Below are 21,929 nucleotides of genomic sequence, written 5' to 3' on the forward strand. Positions count from 1 at the left end.
TTGAAAATCAGTGAAACCATTATTACATTTGAAAAATTGATAGTTTTTTGTTAGCACTCAAGTTTCACTTATCATTATACCTTCCACATTCAAGTTTGCTTGAATCAAAATCCAAGTAAATCTCACACATTACAGTGTGTAGAACAGCCTCTTTATTTCTCCATTTTCATTCCTTTGTTAAGTGACAGTATAAATACAGGTTTGAGAGGGTAGGTCAGTTGTAGAATGCTTGCCTAGCATGCACAAGGCCCTGGGACTGATCCCCAGCACTGGAAAAACAAATAAAAAAACAAGGACAATACAAATATATAGAAATAAATATTGTAGGGATGTACATGATAGCACATAATTTGTGGTTTACGTAAATGTATACTCTATCAAATGACGGGGTCCCTGCTTTCTTGAAGAACCCCTGTTGTCCTGTGCTGGAGCCTGAGCTGTCATACATAGTGTTATCGGTAGCTCTTCTGGCCACTCTGCCCCAGCCACCTGTCTTCCAGGAAGGTCCTAGGCTAGGAAGACTGGGGGGAGCCCCTGCCCTCTCTTCAGACAGCTTGGTTTCTGCAGAGTGAAGAAATTCACATGTCTGGCCTGAAATCAAGTGGGCAGCAGGAACTTGCTGGGCAGCAATGGAGATTACAGACATCTCTCCAAACCCCTTCTGCTTGTTTTTCCTGGGGTCTGGATCACCAATGGCAGACTGCTTGGGATTTTTAGGGTTTGCAAAGGCTGAAGATGTGGATTTTGACAACTCAGTAAAAGATAGTCACAGAATTCACACTAGAAACTTGGGTAGAGTCACTAATGGAAGTCTGAAGATAAGTTAGGCATTTGGGTCTCTAACGATAAGTTTGTATGTGTGTGTGTGATGTGTGTGTGTGTATATGCGTGTTGTGTGTGTTTATGGGGGGCCAGGTACGCTGGCTGACCCTGTGCTCCATCCCAATATCAACCTAAAATGATATTTAATTAGTTTGGGTTTCAGTTAAACATTTCAGTAAAATCAGGTTAAGAATGCCACATAAGACACCATGGTGTAGTGACACACAAGTGTAATCCCAGCACTTGGGAGGCTGAGTCAGGAGAACTGCAGTGAGTTCGAGGCCAGCCTGTCCTACATAGTGAGTTCAGGGCCAGGCTTAAGTACATAGTGAGACCCTGTCTCAAAATAAATAAACAAACAAATAAACAAGAGGCGCTCCTGAAACTGGCTCACTAGCTCTGCAGACAGGAGGCACACCTCTCAGGCCACTGATCTGTGATGGCTTCAGGGGCGATGGGGTTGATGAAGCACTCAGACTTGTGGGTGAGGGCAGCAGCAGATGGCAGGCAGGGCAGGCAGGACAGCATGTGTTCTAAGTGAACCTTCTGTGATAGCTCATGTGGACGTTCCTGCCTGGAATCTTCCTCTTGCTCCCTCTTCTGCCCACAAAGGCCTCCTATTGTCCCTGGTGCACTTAGTTCACTTGAGCCCAGTGTCCTCAGTGTTGTTACCTGCTGCCCTTGGCACCTGTAAGCCCACTTCTGTGTGCCCTTGTCTTTAAGGACCCTGTGTTCTGGAGAGTGTGTGTTGCCACGCCAGTTGCCTGGGACCATGACCCTCTCTACCTTCCAGCCTTAGGAAATGCTGTTCTGTCTAGCTTGATCACTGTCTCTGGTTCATTCTCATTCTATAGGCTTCTATTAAATGTTACCTCAGAAAAGTCTGATAGCCCTTAATGAAAACATTCTCTTCCCCCTCCAACCTCCATCTCTCACTATTATGGTGCCATTTATCTCATCTGTAACATTGAACACAATATTATGTTGTAGGGACAGCTAGAGGGGGATGTAGGCAGGGGCATAGGTCCTGACCTGTGTGGCTGATCATTACAGAAATGACCACATGCTTACTTTGCACCATGTACTTGAGCAAGTTGCCTTTTGTGAAATCTTTGCATGCATTTCCTGTGTGCCCCTAGACCCCCTGACCCTTTGCTCACTCCAGAAACAAAGGCTAAGACCCTGATTGGCCTAGATTACACCAATCAGTGAAACAGTTATTTTTTGGGACCAACTTACCTCTCTAAGTACAGTGGTTCCCCTACCTCGCAGCCCGCCCTTGCTTGCTGTGCGGTAGCTTCTCTGCCTTCGCAAACCATAGATAAACTTTTGCTACCCAAAAGAAGGTTGTGACTACCTGCCAAGAGCAAGGCTTGAGAGAGCCCAGGGGGTAATGGTTGGCCAAGGATGAGGCTTGGGAAAGCACAGGGAGCAGTGGTTGCTGTCAATAGCAGGGCTGGTGATAGTGAGTCCCTGGGTCCCGCTGTGCTGAATGGGGGCATGTAGGGTGGTCTCTGGTCGGCCGAGGAGGGTGTGGTCAGATTCCTTCAGAGGAGGCCGTAACAAGTGACACCTGAGGAGAAGGCGCACACACCCCCATATGGATCCCCTCAGCCTCACAGCACACTTCCTCCTCTGTACTTTTCTCCAAAAACTCATAGTGTACCTAAGCACACTGTTGCATTGTCCTTCATAAGACTATTTCTATCCGTCCTGACTTCTCTCTTCTGTGTCCCTGCACTGCTACTTATCAATTAAGCATCAATCAAATCTTTCAATAAAGTGAAAAGCAATAGAATTACACTCAAGGCGTCACCTTACCTAAGATGGAGTGAAGAGAGTGTCTCTGTCCTCAAATTCGCAGAAATCTTGTCACCTGACAGATGGTGTGACTCCATTCAGGGGGCAGGAAGTGACTCAGTGTGTACCGACAAGTATTCATTCTGCTGATCTGGTGGAGCAGCTCCTCCCTCTCCTGTACTAATTCTGATTTCTGTTTGGATTTCTTTTCCTCCTCACAGCTGCACTGATATTTGTTTCACTCTCATTCTAGCTGGAAAATATGTCAGTGGACCATGGAGTGTCATGATGATACAGGATGTGTTCGGGAACTTGCTTCAGTCACAATAGAAATTAAAACAGAGAAACAGCATGAACTCACAGGAAAAGACTTATTGAGAAGGAAGAAAAATGGGGGAAGGGCCTTCAGCTGAAAGAGCCTAGCTCTGGCAGAGAAAATCTGACAAAAGAATGAACTAGCTTTCAAAGACGTCAATGTGACGTGCTCGTGTCTAGTAATTTTCCATGGTGTCATGAATATGATGTTTTAAAGACATTTTCCCCAGGTTTTGGAGAATTTCCTCTTGGTACATGATAGGAGACACCATCCCCTTCACCACCAGGGAGTAAGGGAAGAGCTCATTCCACTACACTGTTAGTAAGGGAGGATAGGGGGAAAAAACATGTCTTCCCTTTTAGCGAGTAACAGGTAAATGGGTTAAGGCCCAGGAATCCCTCCTGTCTTTTTTGTGAGGTCCTGTCCAATTTCAGAATTTCCTCTGAATCTGCACCACAAAAGAAAACCCTGTTCCTATCCAGATTAGTAATAACAACATCCTTGACTGGTAGCTTTTAGGGAGGGCATTGACTTTTATATTAAGGTTAATTCATGACTTGCTGCTCAAATTGTGTAAAAGAAGATTGAACTCTCAGAGATTCTCATTTCAGTTTATCTCCTTTTATGGTGGACAATATACCTAAAATTTTATACCAATTTGTACTTTTCAATCTTTACATGGTAAGGTCACTCAGTACTCACAGTGACTCACATTTTTATGAGAAAAAAAGTTCAGGGACGATGCATGATATCAGTGATCCTCACACATGTGCATTAAAACCACCAGGAGGCCTTGTTAACGCACAGATTGCAGGTCCTCACCCACAGTCTCTGCTTAACAGGTTTCATCTGGGGCTCAAGAATTTGTTTTTAACAAGATCCCAGGAGATGCTAGTGCTGCCGGATGGGGAGGTTTGAGACCCTGGTCTCTCTAGGGACACTCCAAGAATCATCGTCAAAACTTTTATTCTTCCAGAGTACTCATTAATGTTTCTTTCGTGGAGTAGACACTCAATTAAGAAACATTAAAGTGTTTCCTTAGTGCAATTCTTAATTAGAAGGTTTGTTGAGGAGAAAGTCATGAAGCAGTTGATGGCAAACCTGGCTCCTAGTTCCTGAACAATCCCTGGTTTGCATAGCTTATCAGCCTTCTGCTTTCAAGTCCCTCCTCCTTCACCTCACAGTGCAAATCGACAGCAGCCTAAGGAGCTGACCATTCACAGATACAAACGAGAGCATCCCACACACATTGTATACAAATGCACGCATTTGCGCAGAACACACACAAGAAGTGTGGAAAAATGTTTTCCACCACTGACTACAGAGAAATCAGATGGAATTAAATGTAGTTCAATAGATTAACATTTTAACCTATTAAAGTGTGACTTAAAATTTTCCCATATATTTATATATGAAGAAGTTATTTTATCATTAACTGTTTTCTAGATGTTTAGAGATGGTTCTAATAAAAACAAAACTGAAGGCTGAAATGCCATTTTAGGTCAATAATGTTTATGATGGAAAAATGACACTGCTGCAATTTGTTCCCAGCACAAAGGGTGCTCTCACCTCTGGGCTGCCATCTCACATAAGAAAGCAGACATTCAGAAGAACTTGGAGCTAAATGCAACTGAGCACTGCAAATTTACCTCCATAAACGGCATCATAAAACCAACATTTTTCTCTTTCTATAGAATAAATCATTCAAAGGCCACAGGAGAAACTGAAATTGAATGCCCATTTTCAGAGAAACTGAGAGTTAGCTAAAACTGTGAAACCCAAAATATCAAGAAGGACTGCCAAATATGGTGGCAAAGAGTGCCGGGCACGAGTTGAAGTGAGAAGAGAGTATTTTGTATCTATATACTTAGAAAGAGGCAGCAAAAGCTACTTCTCAAAGGTGAGAAGTACAGTCGTAGGTTCAAAACCTTTGTGTCAGTGGAAGTGAGGGCATGTACGGGCGGTGGCAAAGTGGTTTTAGAAAGTCATCAAATAGGCCCAACACAGAATCACACAGATATGCCATACTTATAAGAACTGTCTGTCCTTGTACCAGGTGAAGAGAAAAGAATCTTTTATTTCATCAGCTCTGAAACTTTTCTGTTTTGGCTGGGAAAAGTAAAAGCTAAAGAAACAGAAAATCCTAGACCAAAAGAAAAAAAATGCAGTTATACTGTTAGGAAGCTCTAAATGTCCCTCACAGAAAATCATGCAAATAGTTACTAAAGAAAAACCCACCTCCTTCAATGATGAGGTAACAAAAAAGAAGTAGCAGAGAACCTACAAAAAAAATCAGAAGACTAAAAGATCTAAAAATGAGAAAAAATAAATTACAGATAGCTAAAACATATCATAATAAAGGCTGCTAAGGAGTAAAGGAATGTTAAGAAAAGTATTAATTAGGACAAAGTAATAATTTTTAAAAACACAATGAAGCAATCACTTCTGACAAGCATGAATATAGTGAAGAGATCCAAAACTTCAGAGAGAACGTAATGTAAGAAAACAAGATGTGAACTGTAACCCAGCAAAGAAGTGAAATATTTCAACAGAACAAATATATTAACATATAATATTAGAAAGTTTCTGAAATTAGAGCTTTAAAGACAATTTAAGGAACACATTCTCTGGAAAACTGATTGATACTGAATTACTCTCTGGTGAATATTGAAGATATAGAATGTCTTGGACAGACAGCTAACAGGGTAAGTCCCTTAAGACAGCAAATAAATCAAGCTGGTCAGCCATATCTACAATACTCATCACTGAAGGATCGTAGAGCAGGGTTCCAAAAATCAGTAGAGGGCTGGGGAATTAGCTCAGTGGTTTTGCTGCCTGCTGCACAAGCACAAGGACCCGTGTTTGATCTCTGGTACCAAAAAAAAAAAAATCAGTAGAGCTGCACAGGGTATGCTAGACTCAGGCAATTTTTTTTGTGTGTGTGTGGGGAGCCATATATATTTTAAAAAGAATCCCTCAAAAACATTATGACCCTGGCATAAAGATAGACATATAGATCAATGGAATAGAATAAGCTCAGAAATTAAATGTTGAATATATGGTAAGTTGATTTTGACAAGAGAGCCAACATCATTTAATGGTGAAAGAAAATGTTTTCAACAAATGGTCCCTGGAAAAATTGTACATCCATATGAAAAAGACTGCAGATGGATCCTTACTTTGCATCTCACAGAAAGATTAACCTAAAATGGGTCAAAGACCTCAGCCTCAGAGCTAAAACTGTATCACTCCTAGGAGAAAACTTAGAGGAAAGCGTCACACTGTTACATTTGGCAATGATTACTTACCAGTGCCACCAGAAACACAGAAAACAAAATAAATAATGGATAAGTTGGGTTTCATCAAAATTAAAATACTTGTGCATCAAAGGACCCAATTAGGACAGTGACAGACACAGAAAAACCCACAGATTGAGAGAAAACTATTTTAAAAAATTAAATCATATATCTAATAAATATCCAGACTATCTAGACATCCTATAACTCAATAACTAAAACAACTCAATTTAAAAATGGGCAAAGAACTAGATATTTCTCCAAAGAAGATACATAGATGGCCAATAAAGACATGAAAAATGCTCGACATCAATGATCAAGGTCATAGAATTCAAACCAATGAAATAACACTCCATACTCACTTGGGTGATTACTAAGTGTTGATGAGAATGTGGAGAAATTGGAATTTCTGTGTTTTGTTGATAGGAATATAAAAACAGTACAGTTTCTATGGAAGATAATGTGGCATTACACCAAAAAGTAAGCATTAAATTACTGTATGATTGAATAATTCTATTTTTGGCCATATACTCTAAAGAACTGATAGTAGGAATTGGAAGAGGTATTACTATACTAGTGTTCACAGCAACCTTATTCTCATTAGCCAAATGGTGAAAGTAACCCATCCATCACAGATAAATAGATAAAGATTAGCATATACATCCAATAAAATGTTATTCAGCTTTAAAAAGCAAGGGAGTCTCTTACATGTGACAACATGGATATATCTTGAAAATGTTATGCTAAATAAAATAAGCTAGACACAAAAGAACAAATACTGTATAATTCCCCTTATACTAGGTGTCTAGAACAGCAAGATTCAGAAAGTAGAATGGTGGCTATCTGAGGTAAATAGGAAGAGGAATGGTTAAGTAGGGTTTTAATGAAAATGGAATCCATTTCTGATGTTTAAACTGGCTTCTTTTTCTGCTGTTGATTTGTATGCATTCCTTATCAATTCAATATATTAATCCCTTATCAGATATGTGTGATATACGTATTTCTTCCCATTATGTAAGTTATCTTTTTTTCTTTCTTTAGTACCAGGGATTGAACCAGGGACCTTGCACTTGTGAGGCAGGCGGCAGCACCTCTGAGCTAAGTCCCCAGGAGTTATCTTTTTATTTTGTTGACTGCTTCTTAGTTGTGGGGAAACTTTTTATCTTGATAGGGCATCATTTCATTATTTTTGTGCCTGTTGTCTTGCTTTTGCCATCAAATCCCAAAAATTATTGCTGAGGCCAAGGTCAAAGAAATTTCCCCCTATGTTTCCTAGGAGCTTTATAGTTCCTAGTCTTAAAGTAAGTCTTCTAAGTTCACTTTGAATTTATTTTTGAACACTGTATGAGAAAATAATCTAACATAATTTTTTGCACATGAACATTCAGTTTTCTCGACACCATTTGTCACTTTTCCATTGTAGAGTCTTGGCTTTTCTATTAAAAATTAGTTGACTATGTATGCATGGGTTCATTTCTGGGTTCTTGATTCTGTACCTTTGAAAAATTGTTTATGCATCTGTTTTAGGTCCATATCATACTATTTGGTTACCGTTAGCATATAGTTTGAAATCAGTAAATATTGTATCTCTGGCTTTGTCTTAAATTTTCCTATTGGGTTCTTTTGCAGTTCTGTATGACATTTAGGATTTAAAAAACAATTTCTGTGAAAAATACCACTGGAATTTTGATAGGGAGGTGTGATGGCTTGTGTCTAGATGTCCCCTCAAAGCCTAATTCAGTCACAGGTGGGCTCTTCAGAGGTGGCTGGATGTAGGGTGTGTGATGCTGGGATCAAGGATGTGATGCTGGGATTGATTCAAGGTGTGCTGCTAGGAGCTTGGATAAAATGTAAGAGACCAAAAAAGGGCTGTGCTTGTTGCTTGCTGCCTGCTGCTTGCTGCCTGTTGCCGGCCTACTCTGCGATGCCCCTCTGCCATGTCATCTTGCCTTGGAGCCAGCTGACTATGAACTGAAAGCTACAAACTGTGAGCTACAGTAAAGCTTTCCTCCTTTAACTTTCCACATCAGGTGTTTTGTCTCAGCAATGAGAAAAGAAACTAAGACAATCTGTACATCATATTGGACAACATGGACATTTAGCAATACTAATTCTTCCAATCTATGATATAAAAATCTTTTTATTTGTGTTATCTAAAATTTTCATCATTAATGTTTTATAATGTTCATTACAGAGATCATTAATCTCCTTGGTTAAGTTTACTTTTAAGTATTTTATTCTTTTTAATTTTCTTATAAATATGATTTGGCACTGACTTCTTTTTAAAATAGTTTGTTGTTGATGCTTACAAATGCTACTGAATTTTTGTTTGTTAATTTTGTGTCCTGAAAATTAACTGCATTCATTTGTCAGTTCTGACAGATTTTTGTGGAGTCTTTAGAGTTTTCTATGTAGAAGGTCGTGTCAGAGAGACAATTTCATGTCTTCTTTCATTCTTGATTGCCCTTTCTTTCCTTCCTTCCTTCCTTTTCTTTCTTTCTTCCTTCCTGCCTTCCTTTTCTTTCTTTCTTTTTTTCTTTCTTTCTTTCTTTCTTTCTTTCTTTCTTTCTTTCTTTCTTCTACCTCATGGCTTTGATCAGGACTTCCACCCTATATTGAGTAATGCAGGAGACCACCCTGTTGATTATACCCAAAGCAGGGTGTAAGCAGTGCAGGCTGTAAAGAGTTAACCCCACAATTGGCTTTTTTAAAGAAGTTAGTCTGACTAAAGCCTATGTAACTCATAGGGGCATTGTGGTGGCATGTGGATTAAAAACTATCCCTCCTAACAGCCACAGCAGAGGCCAGAGAAATGGCCCTTAAAGCTGTGGGGCTCTGATATGACCCACAGCCAAGATCAGAGTGACTCATACCCAAATTCTGTTCCCAGAAATGAAACCCTTTTAACAGTAAAGTCAGGTTAGTCATTAACCACAACCTGTATCTGTCTGTTCTGTGCTCAATTCGAGAATACTTTGTCCCTTCTCTTACAAGCCTCGCCTGCATCAGCAACTTATCTCTAGAAACCATACCCTCCCCCTCACATCAACTTAACAGTGATTGTGTCACCAATAAATATTGGTGTTCTGGCTGTTTTGGAGTCTTTGCTACTTGCTAAGCACTGGCCAACCTAGTTCCCTGTTTCACTTGAATTCTGTCTCTAAGTCTTTCTTCTCACCTTGCATCACAGCACAAAGTAGGAGATCAGGATCCACTGCAGGCATTCCCAGTAGGGTGTGCCACCCTTGGGCAGTGGGACTGGAGCACCATGGTCCTGCCAAGTGAGCTCATTAGCCAAGGTCGAGTTATAGTGGGGACTGAGGTCAGCGCTTGTGAAAGTGGACTCCAAGGCTGAGTCATGGTGTGAAGCTTGGAGCCCAGCTTGTGGACCTGCACCTTAGAGCAGCTCCTGAAGGAGGCTGGCCAAGTGGGAAGAGGAGTAACACAGGCAGGACACCCTTGGTGGGCCAGTTTGGGTTTGAGTGATGGACTGCCCTGGATAACTTCACCAGTTGAGTGACTGGCAACAAGACTGGGTCAAGTTCTCCATTGAGCAGCATATGCAGCCCTGGGTGGACATGGGGGAGAAGGAGTCTCAGCCTGGGGGTCCTTCCAGCCCAGGTCTGCTCTACAGTTGAGGATTCCTCACCTCTTCTGTGGTTTGGAGATCATCCCTGCCTTGCTCCATGAGACCTCTGGGCAGGTAAGGTAGAAGAAGATTCCTCTGGACCCCTCATTTTCTATCCAGTTTCTTCTTATGGCCACTCAGAATATGAGCAGGTGATAGCAGGCTTGTTCAGGGGCTTCAGCAGCTACTTCTACTCTGTCAACCCCAGGAAAAACTCCAAATCCTGGGGTTGGAGGAGTTCCTGCAGTTGTATCACCTCCTTCACTATCTGAACTACTGGAACTATTCTGAATCCAGGTCTAGAGGATCCTCCCTGAGCATCGTCTAATGAGCTGCTTTCATTGGAGGGAGGTGTTTCTGAGCAGTGTGGCAAGGTCTCAAGTTCAGGGTCACCAAGCCTACCCAGTCTGGTCAGGGACCCCTTGTTTCTCCACTTCTTCCTTCAGTGGCTATTTTCAGGCCTGGTAAAGTACACGACATCTCTCAGAGGAGAGATTGGACTGTCCTGAGGTTGTAACTCTGAATTCATGGTTACATTCAGCCACTGTGATGAACAGAGGGACCTGTGAAGCCTGGAGCATTGAGCCACACTCTGCTCCAAGGCAGCAGAGTATAAAGCAGCCACATGGTGGGGCAGGGTGTCCCATGTGTCTGCTGCCTCCTTCTGCCCTAGGTCCAGGAGCAACCAAGAGCTGTTCATAGTGATGCTTTGTGATGGGTAAGACTGGGTCCAGACAGGAGGCCATCTTACTAGGAGCTTCTAGAATCAGCAGTGCTAAGATCAAGTTTATTTCCTTTTCTTTGTGGATTACCAGTGGGTTTGGCTATGGGCTGAATAGGTCAGGCAACATTCTGGGAGTGACCAAGCTACCAGGCCAAGGGTGAATCAGTACATTTCTAAACCTAAGTTACTCCCATTATTACTGTATGTTATTTCTGAGTTGTCATTCCTTTGCAACATATAAAATGATAAAACAAGCATTGAACTAATATTTTAATATTTTAAAATTTACTATTTAGTTTAATATTTTAATATTTCATCCCTCCTGATGAGAAATTTCATGAATGTCATTGATGCTAATTAATCCTCGGTTTAAGAAAAGTGTGGGCACCTTTGTTTTGTTCTTGATCTTTTTTTAGTACTAGGGATCAAACTCGGAACCTCATGCTTTCGAGGCAGGCAGTGGAACCACTGAGCTAAATCCCTAGCCCTGTTCTTGATCTTATACTAAGGATTTTAAGTACAGATACTATCAGTAAAACCTCTCAAGAGCCAATTCTATACAATCCTTTCCTCCGCCTCTCTCTTTTATTCCTTGCTAAGAGCCAACCTCAAGTCTTACCTGCACCACTCTTTCTAGATGAAAACACCATTTAGGTGTTTTACCAAATAAAGGACCAATTGAAAAAGTTTTAAATGGAAGCAAAGTGGATTCTAAGAGACAGCAAAGACAGGTGCGAAGGTGTTAATATTATGCTTCATGCAGAACAACATCTCTGGAAGTAATTTAGCGACACTGGCAGGTATCTCATGGAAACAGCATCTGCCTCACAGAAAAATTTTCTTGCCAAAAAAAAAAAAATGGCCATGTGAGCCATTCATAACAGTGGCCTCTCTATGTTGCTCAGCTATGGATATGCTCCTTTTAATATAATTGGGTAATGATATTTTCAAAATGCCAAGTGAAAGAATGACACATTAACCACAAAATAAGTTTATTAAATTATATCCAGGTAGTTCAAATAATTTCATTTTATTCATTACATTAACTCATATGCTTGAATTGTTTGGATCTTGAAACAGAAGAATAAACAATTGTTCTACATAGATTGTTGGTTAGTGTCTTCACCTTCTAAATATACAATATGGATACTTAGGTAATGTCTAGGTGGGTCAGACTTAGAATAAAAGAGGCCAGATTCAAATCCTGATGCTCCATTTAATGCTTAGATAACTTCAGTCTAATCAGACTACTGAAATTTCAGTCTCTTGATCAGTAAACAAATTGAGAGAGGAAAATAATTCCTTTATTTTTATTGTAAAAATTAAGGTGACAATGTAGTAAATTGTACGGCATTGTACTTAAACTATGCTAACGCTTCAAGAAAAGAGAACAATTATTGTTGGATATTGGTACATGAAAATAAATGTACCATCCAACCAAAATTTGTGTTACTGAGAAGAATGTAGAATGCTTTGGCTAGAATCAACTAAAGCAAAACTGTGAGGCACATTAAACTCATATTTTATTCTCTTTCCATTTAACTTTCTTGCCAATCTCAAACTTCTTCTGTTAAAATTTTACTCTCAGAAAAGGGGAGTTGGATGGTGTTAAATAGTGAGAGTTGGATTTGAGGTTACTAAAGCTGAGATCTCAGCATCACCTAAGAACTTTCATAGGTGATTTAAACTCTGTGAACATCAGGTTCCTTAGGGAATGTAATCAAGCTAACTCTCATTAGCCTGGGGTAAATGATGATTTGTATAAGAATGTTTTTCAAATATTAAGCACATGTGTTATTTTTATGAAATTTACAGACTTAAAAGGTTATTAACACAGATACCTGCACTTTAACATGAATCAATCATTTAAGTTCATAGAGTGACATGACAGTGGTAACATTTGAAATAACCATCACTTTCATACTTCAGTCTAATGTTTCTAGAACTTCACACCACTCCCTACCACAACAATCTCTTTTCTCATTTATGTCTTTCCCTTTTCTTCCTTCTTCCTTCCTATATTACCTCTTCATGGCTCATTAGTTTTGTGCTCATGTCTTTGGAATCTTATTTATGACACCAAGCAGCATGACTGAGATTCTTAGTATAGCTGATGACATGTTGACGCCTTCTTTTACTCAGTGCCACTGTAATGCAGCGGTGCCTCGGTTCATGAACTCTATTCTTACCATGATTCTGGTTGCAAATCGAATTGGATGAGAACTGAATCACATTTCCCATAAGATCAACATTGAATTTGATTCAGTTTCTATCCAATTGGGTTTGAGACCAGGATCGTGGAAAGAATTCAGTTCCTGAACTGTGGTACCACTGTGATTTTGCCACGTTTTAGCAGGGAAAGGCATCATATTGGAAACTCTGTGTGCTGCATTAAGCACATTTGTTCATGATCTTGTTTCCTTCAAATATCGTGGAAAGAAAACCACTGTACAAAAATTTAGAAATGAATGGGTCCTGAGATGTGAGCAGCCATGCCCAGGGCAATAGCTAATTCGAAATGCAGGGTGAACTTTTCCTCTGTCTTTGAGCACAATGACATGGCACCACGGTAGGAATCACTGACTCTGAAAACACTGTCACTTCAAATTAAGTCTTTGATCACTCTCTTCTTGCTAAGAAACTCAAGCTCTGACTCCGTGTATTGCCATGATACATCTATTTCCCAACCTCATTGCTTTAAAAAGTTGTGATAAAAATCAGCACTTACTCCTGGAAGAACAATGGCCATAAGAAATGAACTAGAAAGAATTTCAAGGTATCCTGCCTGAAATTTCCAAGTCAGGAAGGCATTAAAGCCCTGATAACCACAGAGGGCTGTTTCCTACTGACCAACAGCCTTTCAAGGAGCAGGAAAGAATCCATGAGAGTTACTACCTAAATTCTGTCGGCCTTCTTTCCCCTATGGCCCCAAGTCTCTGCCTCTTCTTACTACCTTCCATAGAGCACCCTTCACATCCTTGTTTCTCAGGGTGTAAATCAGAGGATTGAGAATGGGGGTGACTATTGTATAAAAAAGAGCGACAAATTTTCCCTCCTTCTCAGAGTAACTGCTCATGGGTTGCAGGTATGTGTAAATGGCTGAGCCATAAAAAAGGAAAACCACCAGGAGATGGGACCCACACGTTCCAAAAGCCTTTCTGCGCCCAGCCATTGACTTGATCTTTAGCACAGCCCGAGCAATGTGCACATAGGAGACTAGAATTAATACCGCAGGAAGAGCAACGATTATGACTCGGGCCACAAACATCTTAGCCTCTGTTCCTCCTGTGTCCTCACAAGCCAGCTTCAGAAATACAGGCATCTCACAGAAGAAGTGGTTCAGGTGGTGGCCACAGAGAGGCATGGCCATCGTGAGGCCTGTCTGGATCAGAGAGTTTATGAAGCCTCCCACCCAGCAGGACATAGCCAGAGCATGGCAGAGTTGGGGGTGCACGATGGTTGTGTAGTGTAGTGGATGACACACAGCAGCATAGCGGTCAAAGGCCATCACCACCAGGAGCACACACTCAGTGGATCCCAGGGCAAGGTAGATGTAAAGCTGGGCCACACAACCTCCATAGCTGATGGTGCGGTCACGTCCCTGAAGGTTGATCAGGAGCTGGGGCACAGTGCTGGTGGTAAAACAGAGGTCCAGGAAGGAGAGGTGGGAGAGGAAGAAGTACATGGGCGTGTGCAGTCGAGGGTCCAGTCGGGAGAGAATGATGATGACAGTGTTGCCCAAGAGAGTTAGGGAGTAGAAAATCGAAATGAACACAAAAAGGAAGAGTTCCAGTTGAGGCCAATCCGAGAAGCCCACCAAAATGAAACCATCTGCAAAACTGGTGTTGAAACTTCCCATAGCCTTTCACCTGCACGAATAGCAGTAGACAAATTAATGCCTCCTGTGAAGAATATAGGTTAAATACTATTTCTCACTATTCCCCAAATACTCCAGAGTCATACATTTTGCTTTCTATTTTGCTATTGCATTCTATCTTCTTAGTTTTTCTCTTCTGTTTTTTAGACGGAAGATTACTGGATTAAGAATGATATGGACTTTGTTTGAACCCTAGTCTTCTGCCTGGTGTTGTTTTGGTTTGTTTTTTACTTTAATTGGGCCACTCAGTCTTTTGGAACTGATTTTACTTGTATAAAAGTAGAGATGATCTGTTGCCTCTCTGACAGCATTGGATTGTAAAAATTTCTTTTTGAAAACTACAGTGTACTGGATACCCATGCTTATTGCAGCTCAATTCACATTCGCTTAGCTCTAGAAATGGCCTAGGTGCCCACAACAGTTGAATGGATTAAAAACGTGGTGTGTGTGTGTGTGTGTGTGCGATGGAACATTATTTAGTTGGAAGAGCAAAATCATGTCATTTGCGGAAAATGGATGGAAACAGAGATCATCACATTAAGTGAAAAAAGTCAGACCTAGAAAGTCAGATATTGTGTATTTTCTCTCACATATGAAAGTAGAATATAGACTATTAGAGAAGGAGAAGGCGATCAAGGCCGGGGTGGGGGGAAGACAAAGGGGATAATGGGGGAAATACGTTAGATGCCTGTAGCAATATGCCAAAGTGAAGCCCGCTATTCTGTATAACTAATGTGCACCAATAAAAAGAAACTGACGAGTAAAAGTGTAACATTAGTAGCTTACATCCTATATTGTTGCAATTTGTTCCTTTCCCTGATCTAGTATGGGATTTCAATTGGGATTGCACTGAATCTGTACAGCATCTTTGGAAGTATGGCCATTTTCACTAAGTTGATTCTTCCTCCCCAGGAGCAGGGGATGTCTGTCCATTTTCTGCTATCCTCTTCAATCTCTCTTCTCAGAGTGCCATAGTTTTCAGAGATGAGGTCTTTGATTTCTTCTGTTAGGTTGATTCCTAGGTATTTCAGTTTTTTGGATGCTATTGTGAAAGGAATTGTTTGCCCTATTTCTCTCTCAGTGAGTCTGTTCGTGTAGAGGAAAGCTATTGATTTTTGTGTGTTGACCTTGTATCCAGCTACTTTGCTAGTATGTAGACTGTTTTCACAGTGTATTGTCTGACCAGGCTGAGCTCTTAAGCTAGATCCTGGATGTTTGTTGGATTTTTATCTCCCAGTCAGTATGGTTGGTGCACCAGGACTGAATGTCTCCCTGTGAGTGAAAAAAGGACAGGAAAAGTGTAGCTCCCCATTTTTTGAGGGATCAATTAACAAGAAATGTTTCTTATCGAGTCTGCCTACCTGGAGTACCTTCCCCCAGATGTTTTCAACTGATCAATCCATCCAGTGCTCCCCAGAAAGAGTTGGCCCCTGCACCCTCTGGCCCAGCTCTTTGTAAGCTTTCTTTATAGCACTTGACACAATCGTTGGAATTATTTTGTGTCTTCATCTCTCTTTGAGCTCTGAGACCTCAGTGGTCGAAAACATATTGAATATTAAAATAGATGTTAGAGTTTTCCTTTGTCGTATACTTACAGGTACTGAATTAATGCTAATTGCATTTGGGATACATAGAAATTGTTAAATACATTTTGTGGAGTGAAACATTTATCTTTCCTTTCAAATCGAATAAAAATTTAGTTTTTCTGAGAAACTTGTAGATGAACTTAGTTTGGTAAACTATGAGGGAGGGATAGGCATAATAATTTGCTGTCTTTAAGACTGATATTTTAAAAAAGGAAGCAAACAAACAAAACAAGGGAGCCTTCAATCAACGGAGCCTAGCATTCCTCAATATGAGCAAATTTTGCCGAATTAATTGATTTCCTTGTTTATTAAGTCTACTGAACTGGAAGTTCATCCTTAATAGATCTGTGCCAATCAGTGACTCCAGTAAGGCATTTATAACATTGATGCACTTGTGGAAAAGATGGAGATAATGTAAATGATAATAACAAAGTATTCATTCACATGTAGTTTAACCATTACATCATAGCTGTCTTTGAATGAGCCCATAGCAGAGGGCAAATGTCTCAGAGTACATATCAGGTCTCTACTGATCAGCTCTACCACGGACAAGCTGTGCCACCTGTTCCAAAACTCACCTCTGTGAAAATTGATTTTTATTTGTAAAGTGCAAGAAATCTTTATTTTACAGCTTTTTGATTGGTATTAAATGATACACTGCATTCTGTAAACTAAAAAGACTATTCTGCTCCTACTTTTAACATGTCTGTCCTACCACATCTTCTCCTGCTTGTGTTCACCCTTTGTCTCACCTCCCAGTGCAATGCCTGGGGAATGAAAGGCTCTTGGCAAACATTGTGAACCATTAGTGAAACTATTCCCCATGCTGGCACCTTGCCTGGCACACATAAATGTTCCAGAAATGTTTGTTTCATGTGCAATGTGAAGGACATAACATATCTGCACTGTTCTCCACTTAGTGGCACAAGGTTTTAACAGTTCTTGTTCTATATTTTAAGAAAAATCAATAATGCTTAATATGCTTAATGCATTTACAACCGAGAGACAATCTATAGAATGGGAAACATTTTGCCACCTACGCTTGGAAACAGGATTAATATCTGCAATATATAAAAATAAATCAGATCCCTCCAAAAAAATAAAAGACATCATCACAAAATGGGCAACTGAAATGAAGAGACATTTCTCAGGGAAGAAATACAAGTGCCCAATAATACATGAAAAATCATTCAACATCACTGGCCATTAGAGAAACGCAAATTAAAACCACACTAAGATTTCATCTTACAATAGAAAGAATAGCTAGTATCAAGAAATCAAATAGTAATAACAAGTGAGGTGAGGTTGTGGTGAAAAAGAGGCCCTCCTACATAGCTAGTGAGAACGTAAACTATGGAAATCAGTAGGGACAGTCCTCAGAAAATTAGAAATGAAAATTCCATTCAACTCAACCCAGCTATTTCCCAATTAGGTACATTCATGAAAGAGTTCAAGACCTCATATTGCAATGATACATGCATACCAATGTTTATAGCAGCACAATCCGTAATAGCGAAATCCTTGTATATCCATCAAGAGAAATGGATAAAGAAAATGTGGTATCTGTACACAGAGGAATACTGCTTAACTGCAAAGAAGGATAAATTTGACTGATTTGTAGGAAAATTGGATGCAACGTCAAAACATGTTAAGTGAAATAAATCACAGACATAAGCTTAAATGGTATGTGGTTTGTCTCATATGAGAAACCCAAAGTATAAATAAACAGCAAAAAAAGGGCTGGGGATTTAGCTCAGTGGTTTCGCTGCCTGCCGCGCAAGCGCAAGGACCCGAGTTCGATCCCCGGCACCAAAAAACAAAAACAAAAAACCCCAAAACAAAACAGCAAAATGCAACACAGAGAAAGGGAAACGGGGAGATCTTTTGTACATGGGGGGGGGGGGCAAGAGACAGCGGGTGAGGGAGGGAGACGAGGGGACATAGAGAGAATTGAGGTGAGCTTCGTACACGTGGCGACTGCTCACAATGAACGCAATCAGCCCGAGAGCAAACAGGAGCCAAGAAAGAAATGGGAAGCGGTCCAGAGACAGAGGGAAGAGGGAGAAGCAGTGGAGGGGAGTAAGAATGATTAGGAAAGTGCATGTACTTACTCCCCAAGAGAAATGTCAGATTATATACTGAAATATGTGCTAATAAATAATTTTAAAAATAAAATGTAAAAATATGTTTATTCGCAATTGAACAAAAACTTAGGAACATAAATAAATAGATAAAAGGTTGAACAATAAATCAAAAGAATTTCAAAAGGATGAAACAAGGAGTCTTAAACCAATAAATAGCTACCACGGTAGATAAAATACTATGAAAAAGTTGAACTGGGGAAGCTGAATTTAGCTTGAGACTAATTAGACAAATGAACAATAGAGAGAGCTGAACTTGCAAGCCCAACTACCATTTATTAGAAAAGTAGAAGACAAAGATGATCGAGAGGTATACTGACCCAAAACCCAGCAGAAGTCAACAGTGACCATTGCCTGCCAAGTTTACCAAATGCAAGCTCGGATCGGATGAGACCCTTGTTGTGGGATTGGGGAAAAACCTAACTGTCTCATCTTCAGAGCTCTGATGTCCCCTAATCAATGATTCCCTTAAATAGAATCTCAAAACAAGATCTTATTTAATAATTCCCCTGCCTCAATTCATTATGTTTGGTCCTTTACTCCTTATTTTTATCAGGTCTTACTTCCATCTTTATGTACCTTTTATTCCTTTTTATGTGTCAATCATTTTTTTTGGCTAATATCCTGAAACTTATTATCTCTCTGTCCTAGTCCTGAAAGACTTTTTTTTCAGTATTAGAGATTGAACTGAGGAAGAGCTGAGCTACATCCCTAGTGGTGCCTCTTGCTGCAACTTTTACATTTTATTTTGCCCAGGCTGTCCTCAGACTTTCCATCTTCCTGTGCCTTCCCATATGTCATATGCCATGTTTGACTTTAACTTTGGAATTTTCTATTCTTCTTTCCACACACTAGAATTTATAGAAAACAGAGCCGTATCTATCTTGCTCACGGTTTTAGTGCCTAACACGTGACTGCCACGGTAAAAGCTAAATAACTGTCTCTGATGTCTGCAGCATGGCCCTGCAGTAGCTTTTCACGGGCTCTTAGGAAGGCTTGAAGCCTTGCAGCAGTATCAGTTTTATTTAGAGAGATTTGGAGGAAATCCTCTTTCCTTGAGACTTGGTTCTTTTTTCTGGAATCTAGTGTGTAACAAGAGGACCCAATACTATGAACCCTCAAGGTCCAAGATTTTTTTCTGTCCCTGGTCCATCATGGCACCCCCTCCTTTCAGACAACACAACATCAGCTCTCGCTTGTCAATCACTTTGAGCTTTGGCTCACACCCTAAATCCCTGTGCCTGGCTAAGAACTGTCTAATCGTCAAAGCCTTAGTGCCCAAGTCCACCCGAAACATATATTAAATCTCTCTCAAAACTATGCCAGAGGCTCGCTCCTCAGCACAGCGCATGCCACTCTCCCTGCCCTGACCACACACTTGCTGTTCAGGAACCAGGTGCTGCAGTTTTGACTTTTCCATCCCTCACAGAGCTTTTTTTTTCTTTCCTGGGCTTTCTTCTGGTGTCTGACTTCTGCCTACATCTGCTAATCATGAAAAGAAAGCCTCTTATTACAAACTCCCTGAGAGACCTTTCCATTTGCAGGAGCAGATGCAAATTATTCCTTACATGAACCCAACATTGGGCTCTGTGTATCTCACTCAGTCTTAGTTCTACACCTCACAAACCAAGTGCAGTCTGGCCCTGGTCTAATGCCTCAGGGGTTGGCAGCAGTGAACAGAGTTCCAGGGCATGCAAATGAGAGAGAGAGAGAGGAAAGACCTCACTTGGGAGCGATCCTCCAAATACTGAGGGAAACCACCAGGATTCCAAACTTTGCTGGATTCCCTATTCCCCAAGTTGTAGTGATTAAATATTGATGACTTCTTTTTATATTTCCTAAGTCTATCATATCAATAAAAACAATGTTAAATTCATATAGCTGGTCCCTAGTGGCTCATATTTCATCCCAGCCATCCCAGGACAATTATCCCTCTTCACATTGAAAGTGTTATATGACAGTCTGCAGTGGTTACGCAGAATTCTGAGTAATTTGCAAATTTTGGGCGATAGACTTGGATTAAAATCTTGACAAAACACATAGAATAAAGGACTGCTGTAATTTAAACATAAAACATCTGAAAAATCTACATGAGAAACTTAAGTTTTTGATGAGAAAAGAAAATACTCAAAAATAAGCTCAATAGCTTGTATCTATATTTAAGGATTCATCTTATGGAAAAGATAGTAAATTTCTCTGTTCTTCTCCAGAGGTCAAACACCAGGACCATGCTAGAGGAAAGATTGGCCTCAAAACAAAGAGAACTTGAAATATAGTGAAGCAGTCTAATTACAGTTTAACTACTTTCCAGGCTGCCTGGAAAGGAAGTGATGAAATCTGGTTATTTGAAAGTTCCCCATTCATTCAGAGGCTAAAAATTGGATGTACAGGATGTGAAATGTTCTAGCATTAATTGGAAAGTTGAGTTGAATGGTTTCACACATCATACCCAATACTATATTTATATTTTTCTAATCTTAAATTATCTTTTTCAACTTTAACCCTTAGTCTTCATTTCCTTTAACCCACTTGAAAGTTTTTGAGATTTTCATGTTTAAATGCTGTTGATTTCCTGCATTAGAAAGATCATTAATTGTGTGCATTCATATCCCTTTGTTTCTACGCATGATCTCTGCAAGTATTAAAGTTCTTGAGATCAGAAACATTTTGACAATTTTTCACTACTACCACATGGTATTGTATACTTCATGCCAATCTGATATTTTAATGATATTCTTTGACTATTTGGGGGCACATTTAAGCCAGAATGTTCCATTTTCTGTGTGAACAAAAGAAGTTGTACAAACTCCTAATCACTTTCCTTGGTAGAACATTCAGCCTTAAATCTGAATCTAATTTTACTTTTTCCTGTAATTCCTGAATGCACAGTTAATAGTTATTGAAAGACTTTCAAAAGCTGAATTTAAAAAATTGCTAAAATTATTAACTCTGAATCCTCACATAGAACACTCTCCTATTATTGGCCGTCTTCTTCTTTACCTACTTGTCCAAGAAGTCTTTGATCAACAACTCTGACCATGTCTCTGTTTTTAATCTCCTGGCTCTGATGTGTACCTTTGCCATGGTATTTCCTCAACATCATGCCATTTTAACTTTGGCAGGGGCCTCGGAATGATATTCAGCCACTTTCAAACTAACAGAGGGAAACTAAGTGTTATATAAATGTGTAATAAATTTCCTAAATTTATGCAGTTGGAGAATAAGACATGCGGGTGACACTATTTTGTGACATGCTGTGTGTAGTTGAGTGGGTGCCCAGGTGGCAGAGAAAGACTCATTCAGTGATAAAATAGCTTCATGCATAAATTTAACATTTCTCCATTCAATCCAGGAAGTCAACACAGTAGAATCCAGTGGTAATTGCCTAACAGAATATTCCTTGTTCTGTGATTTTACGTATGAAGGCAGAATAGTCTACCCAAACAATACTCACCCAGAACCCCAGGAAAGAAAACTACTGGATCAAAGCAGATGACAGACTTGCTTGAGACTGGTGGCATGTAGCAATGCCGAGAAAGCTACCACTTTTTTGGTACTGACTTCATCTGTGGAATAGAAGTCTTCAGTTACATCTCTGGTGCAGGAGGAGCTGTGGAAACATGTGGCTCTTTCACGCAGCTGGAGAGAGTGCTGAGACCCATAATCCAGGAGGGGGAGCTTCCCCCTCACACCTCCTGTTGCTCAGCCTAGTCAACTCAGCCTGGGAAGGAGCTGGTGT

At 40.2% G+C, this 21,929-nt stretch overlaps 2 protein-coding genes and 1 pseudogene across 4 annotated transcripts in view; 2 read left to right on the plus strand and 1 right to left on the minus strand.

The window, feature by feature from the left end:
• The window catches only part of LOC101703649 (nuclear envelope pore membrane protein POM 121-like), a 78,732-nt gene that overhangs the window by 54,551 nt on the left and 2,252 nt on the right, over positions 1-21,929 (plus strand). The window contains exon 4 of one of the 3 annotated variants that reach the window (XR_015444891.1): positions 2,876-2,984. The exons of 1 other annotated variant lie outside the window; for it this stretch is intronic. Coding sequence is in view for 1 of the 2 variants with exons in the window: in XM_021242646.2 (XP_021098305.2) it covers positions 2,876-3,035 (160 nt within the window). In the remaining variant the exon portion in view is untranslated. Of the gene's footprint in view, positions 1-2,875; positions 3,092-21,929 lie in introns of those variants that run through there. One more of the 3 variants, XM_021242646.2, reaches the window with a different exon arrangement.
• On the minus strand, positions 8,311-14,445 carry LOC101713272 (olfactory receptor 2Y1B). The gene is made up of 2 exons (XM_004836795.2): positions 13,537-14,445; positions 8,311-8,355 (listed from the first exon to the last, which is right to left on the minus strand). The coding sequence occupies exons 1-2, from the start codon at positions 14,443-14,445 to the stop codon at positions 8,311-8,313; spliced, it is 954 nt and encodes a 317-aa protein (XP_004836852.2).
• On the plus strand, positions 9,503-10,190 carry LOC101712900 (ketosamine-3-kinase pseudogene; annotated as a pseudogene).

This window comes from Heterocephalus glaber, unplaced genomic scaffold, assembly GCF_053883595.1.
Source record: "Heterocephalus glaber isolate CG9 unplaced genomic scaffold, H.glaber_assembly_v1.0 deba00001606, whole genome shotgun sequence".
Taxonomy (NCBI): domain Eukaryota; kingdom Metazoa; phylum Chordata; class Mammalia; order Rodentia; family Bathyergidae; genus Heterocephalus; species Heterocephalus glaber.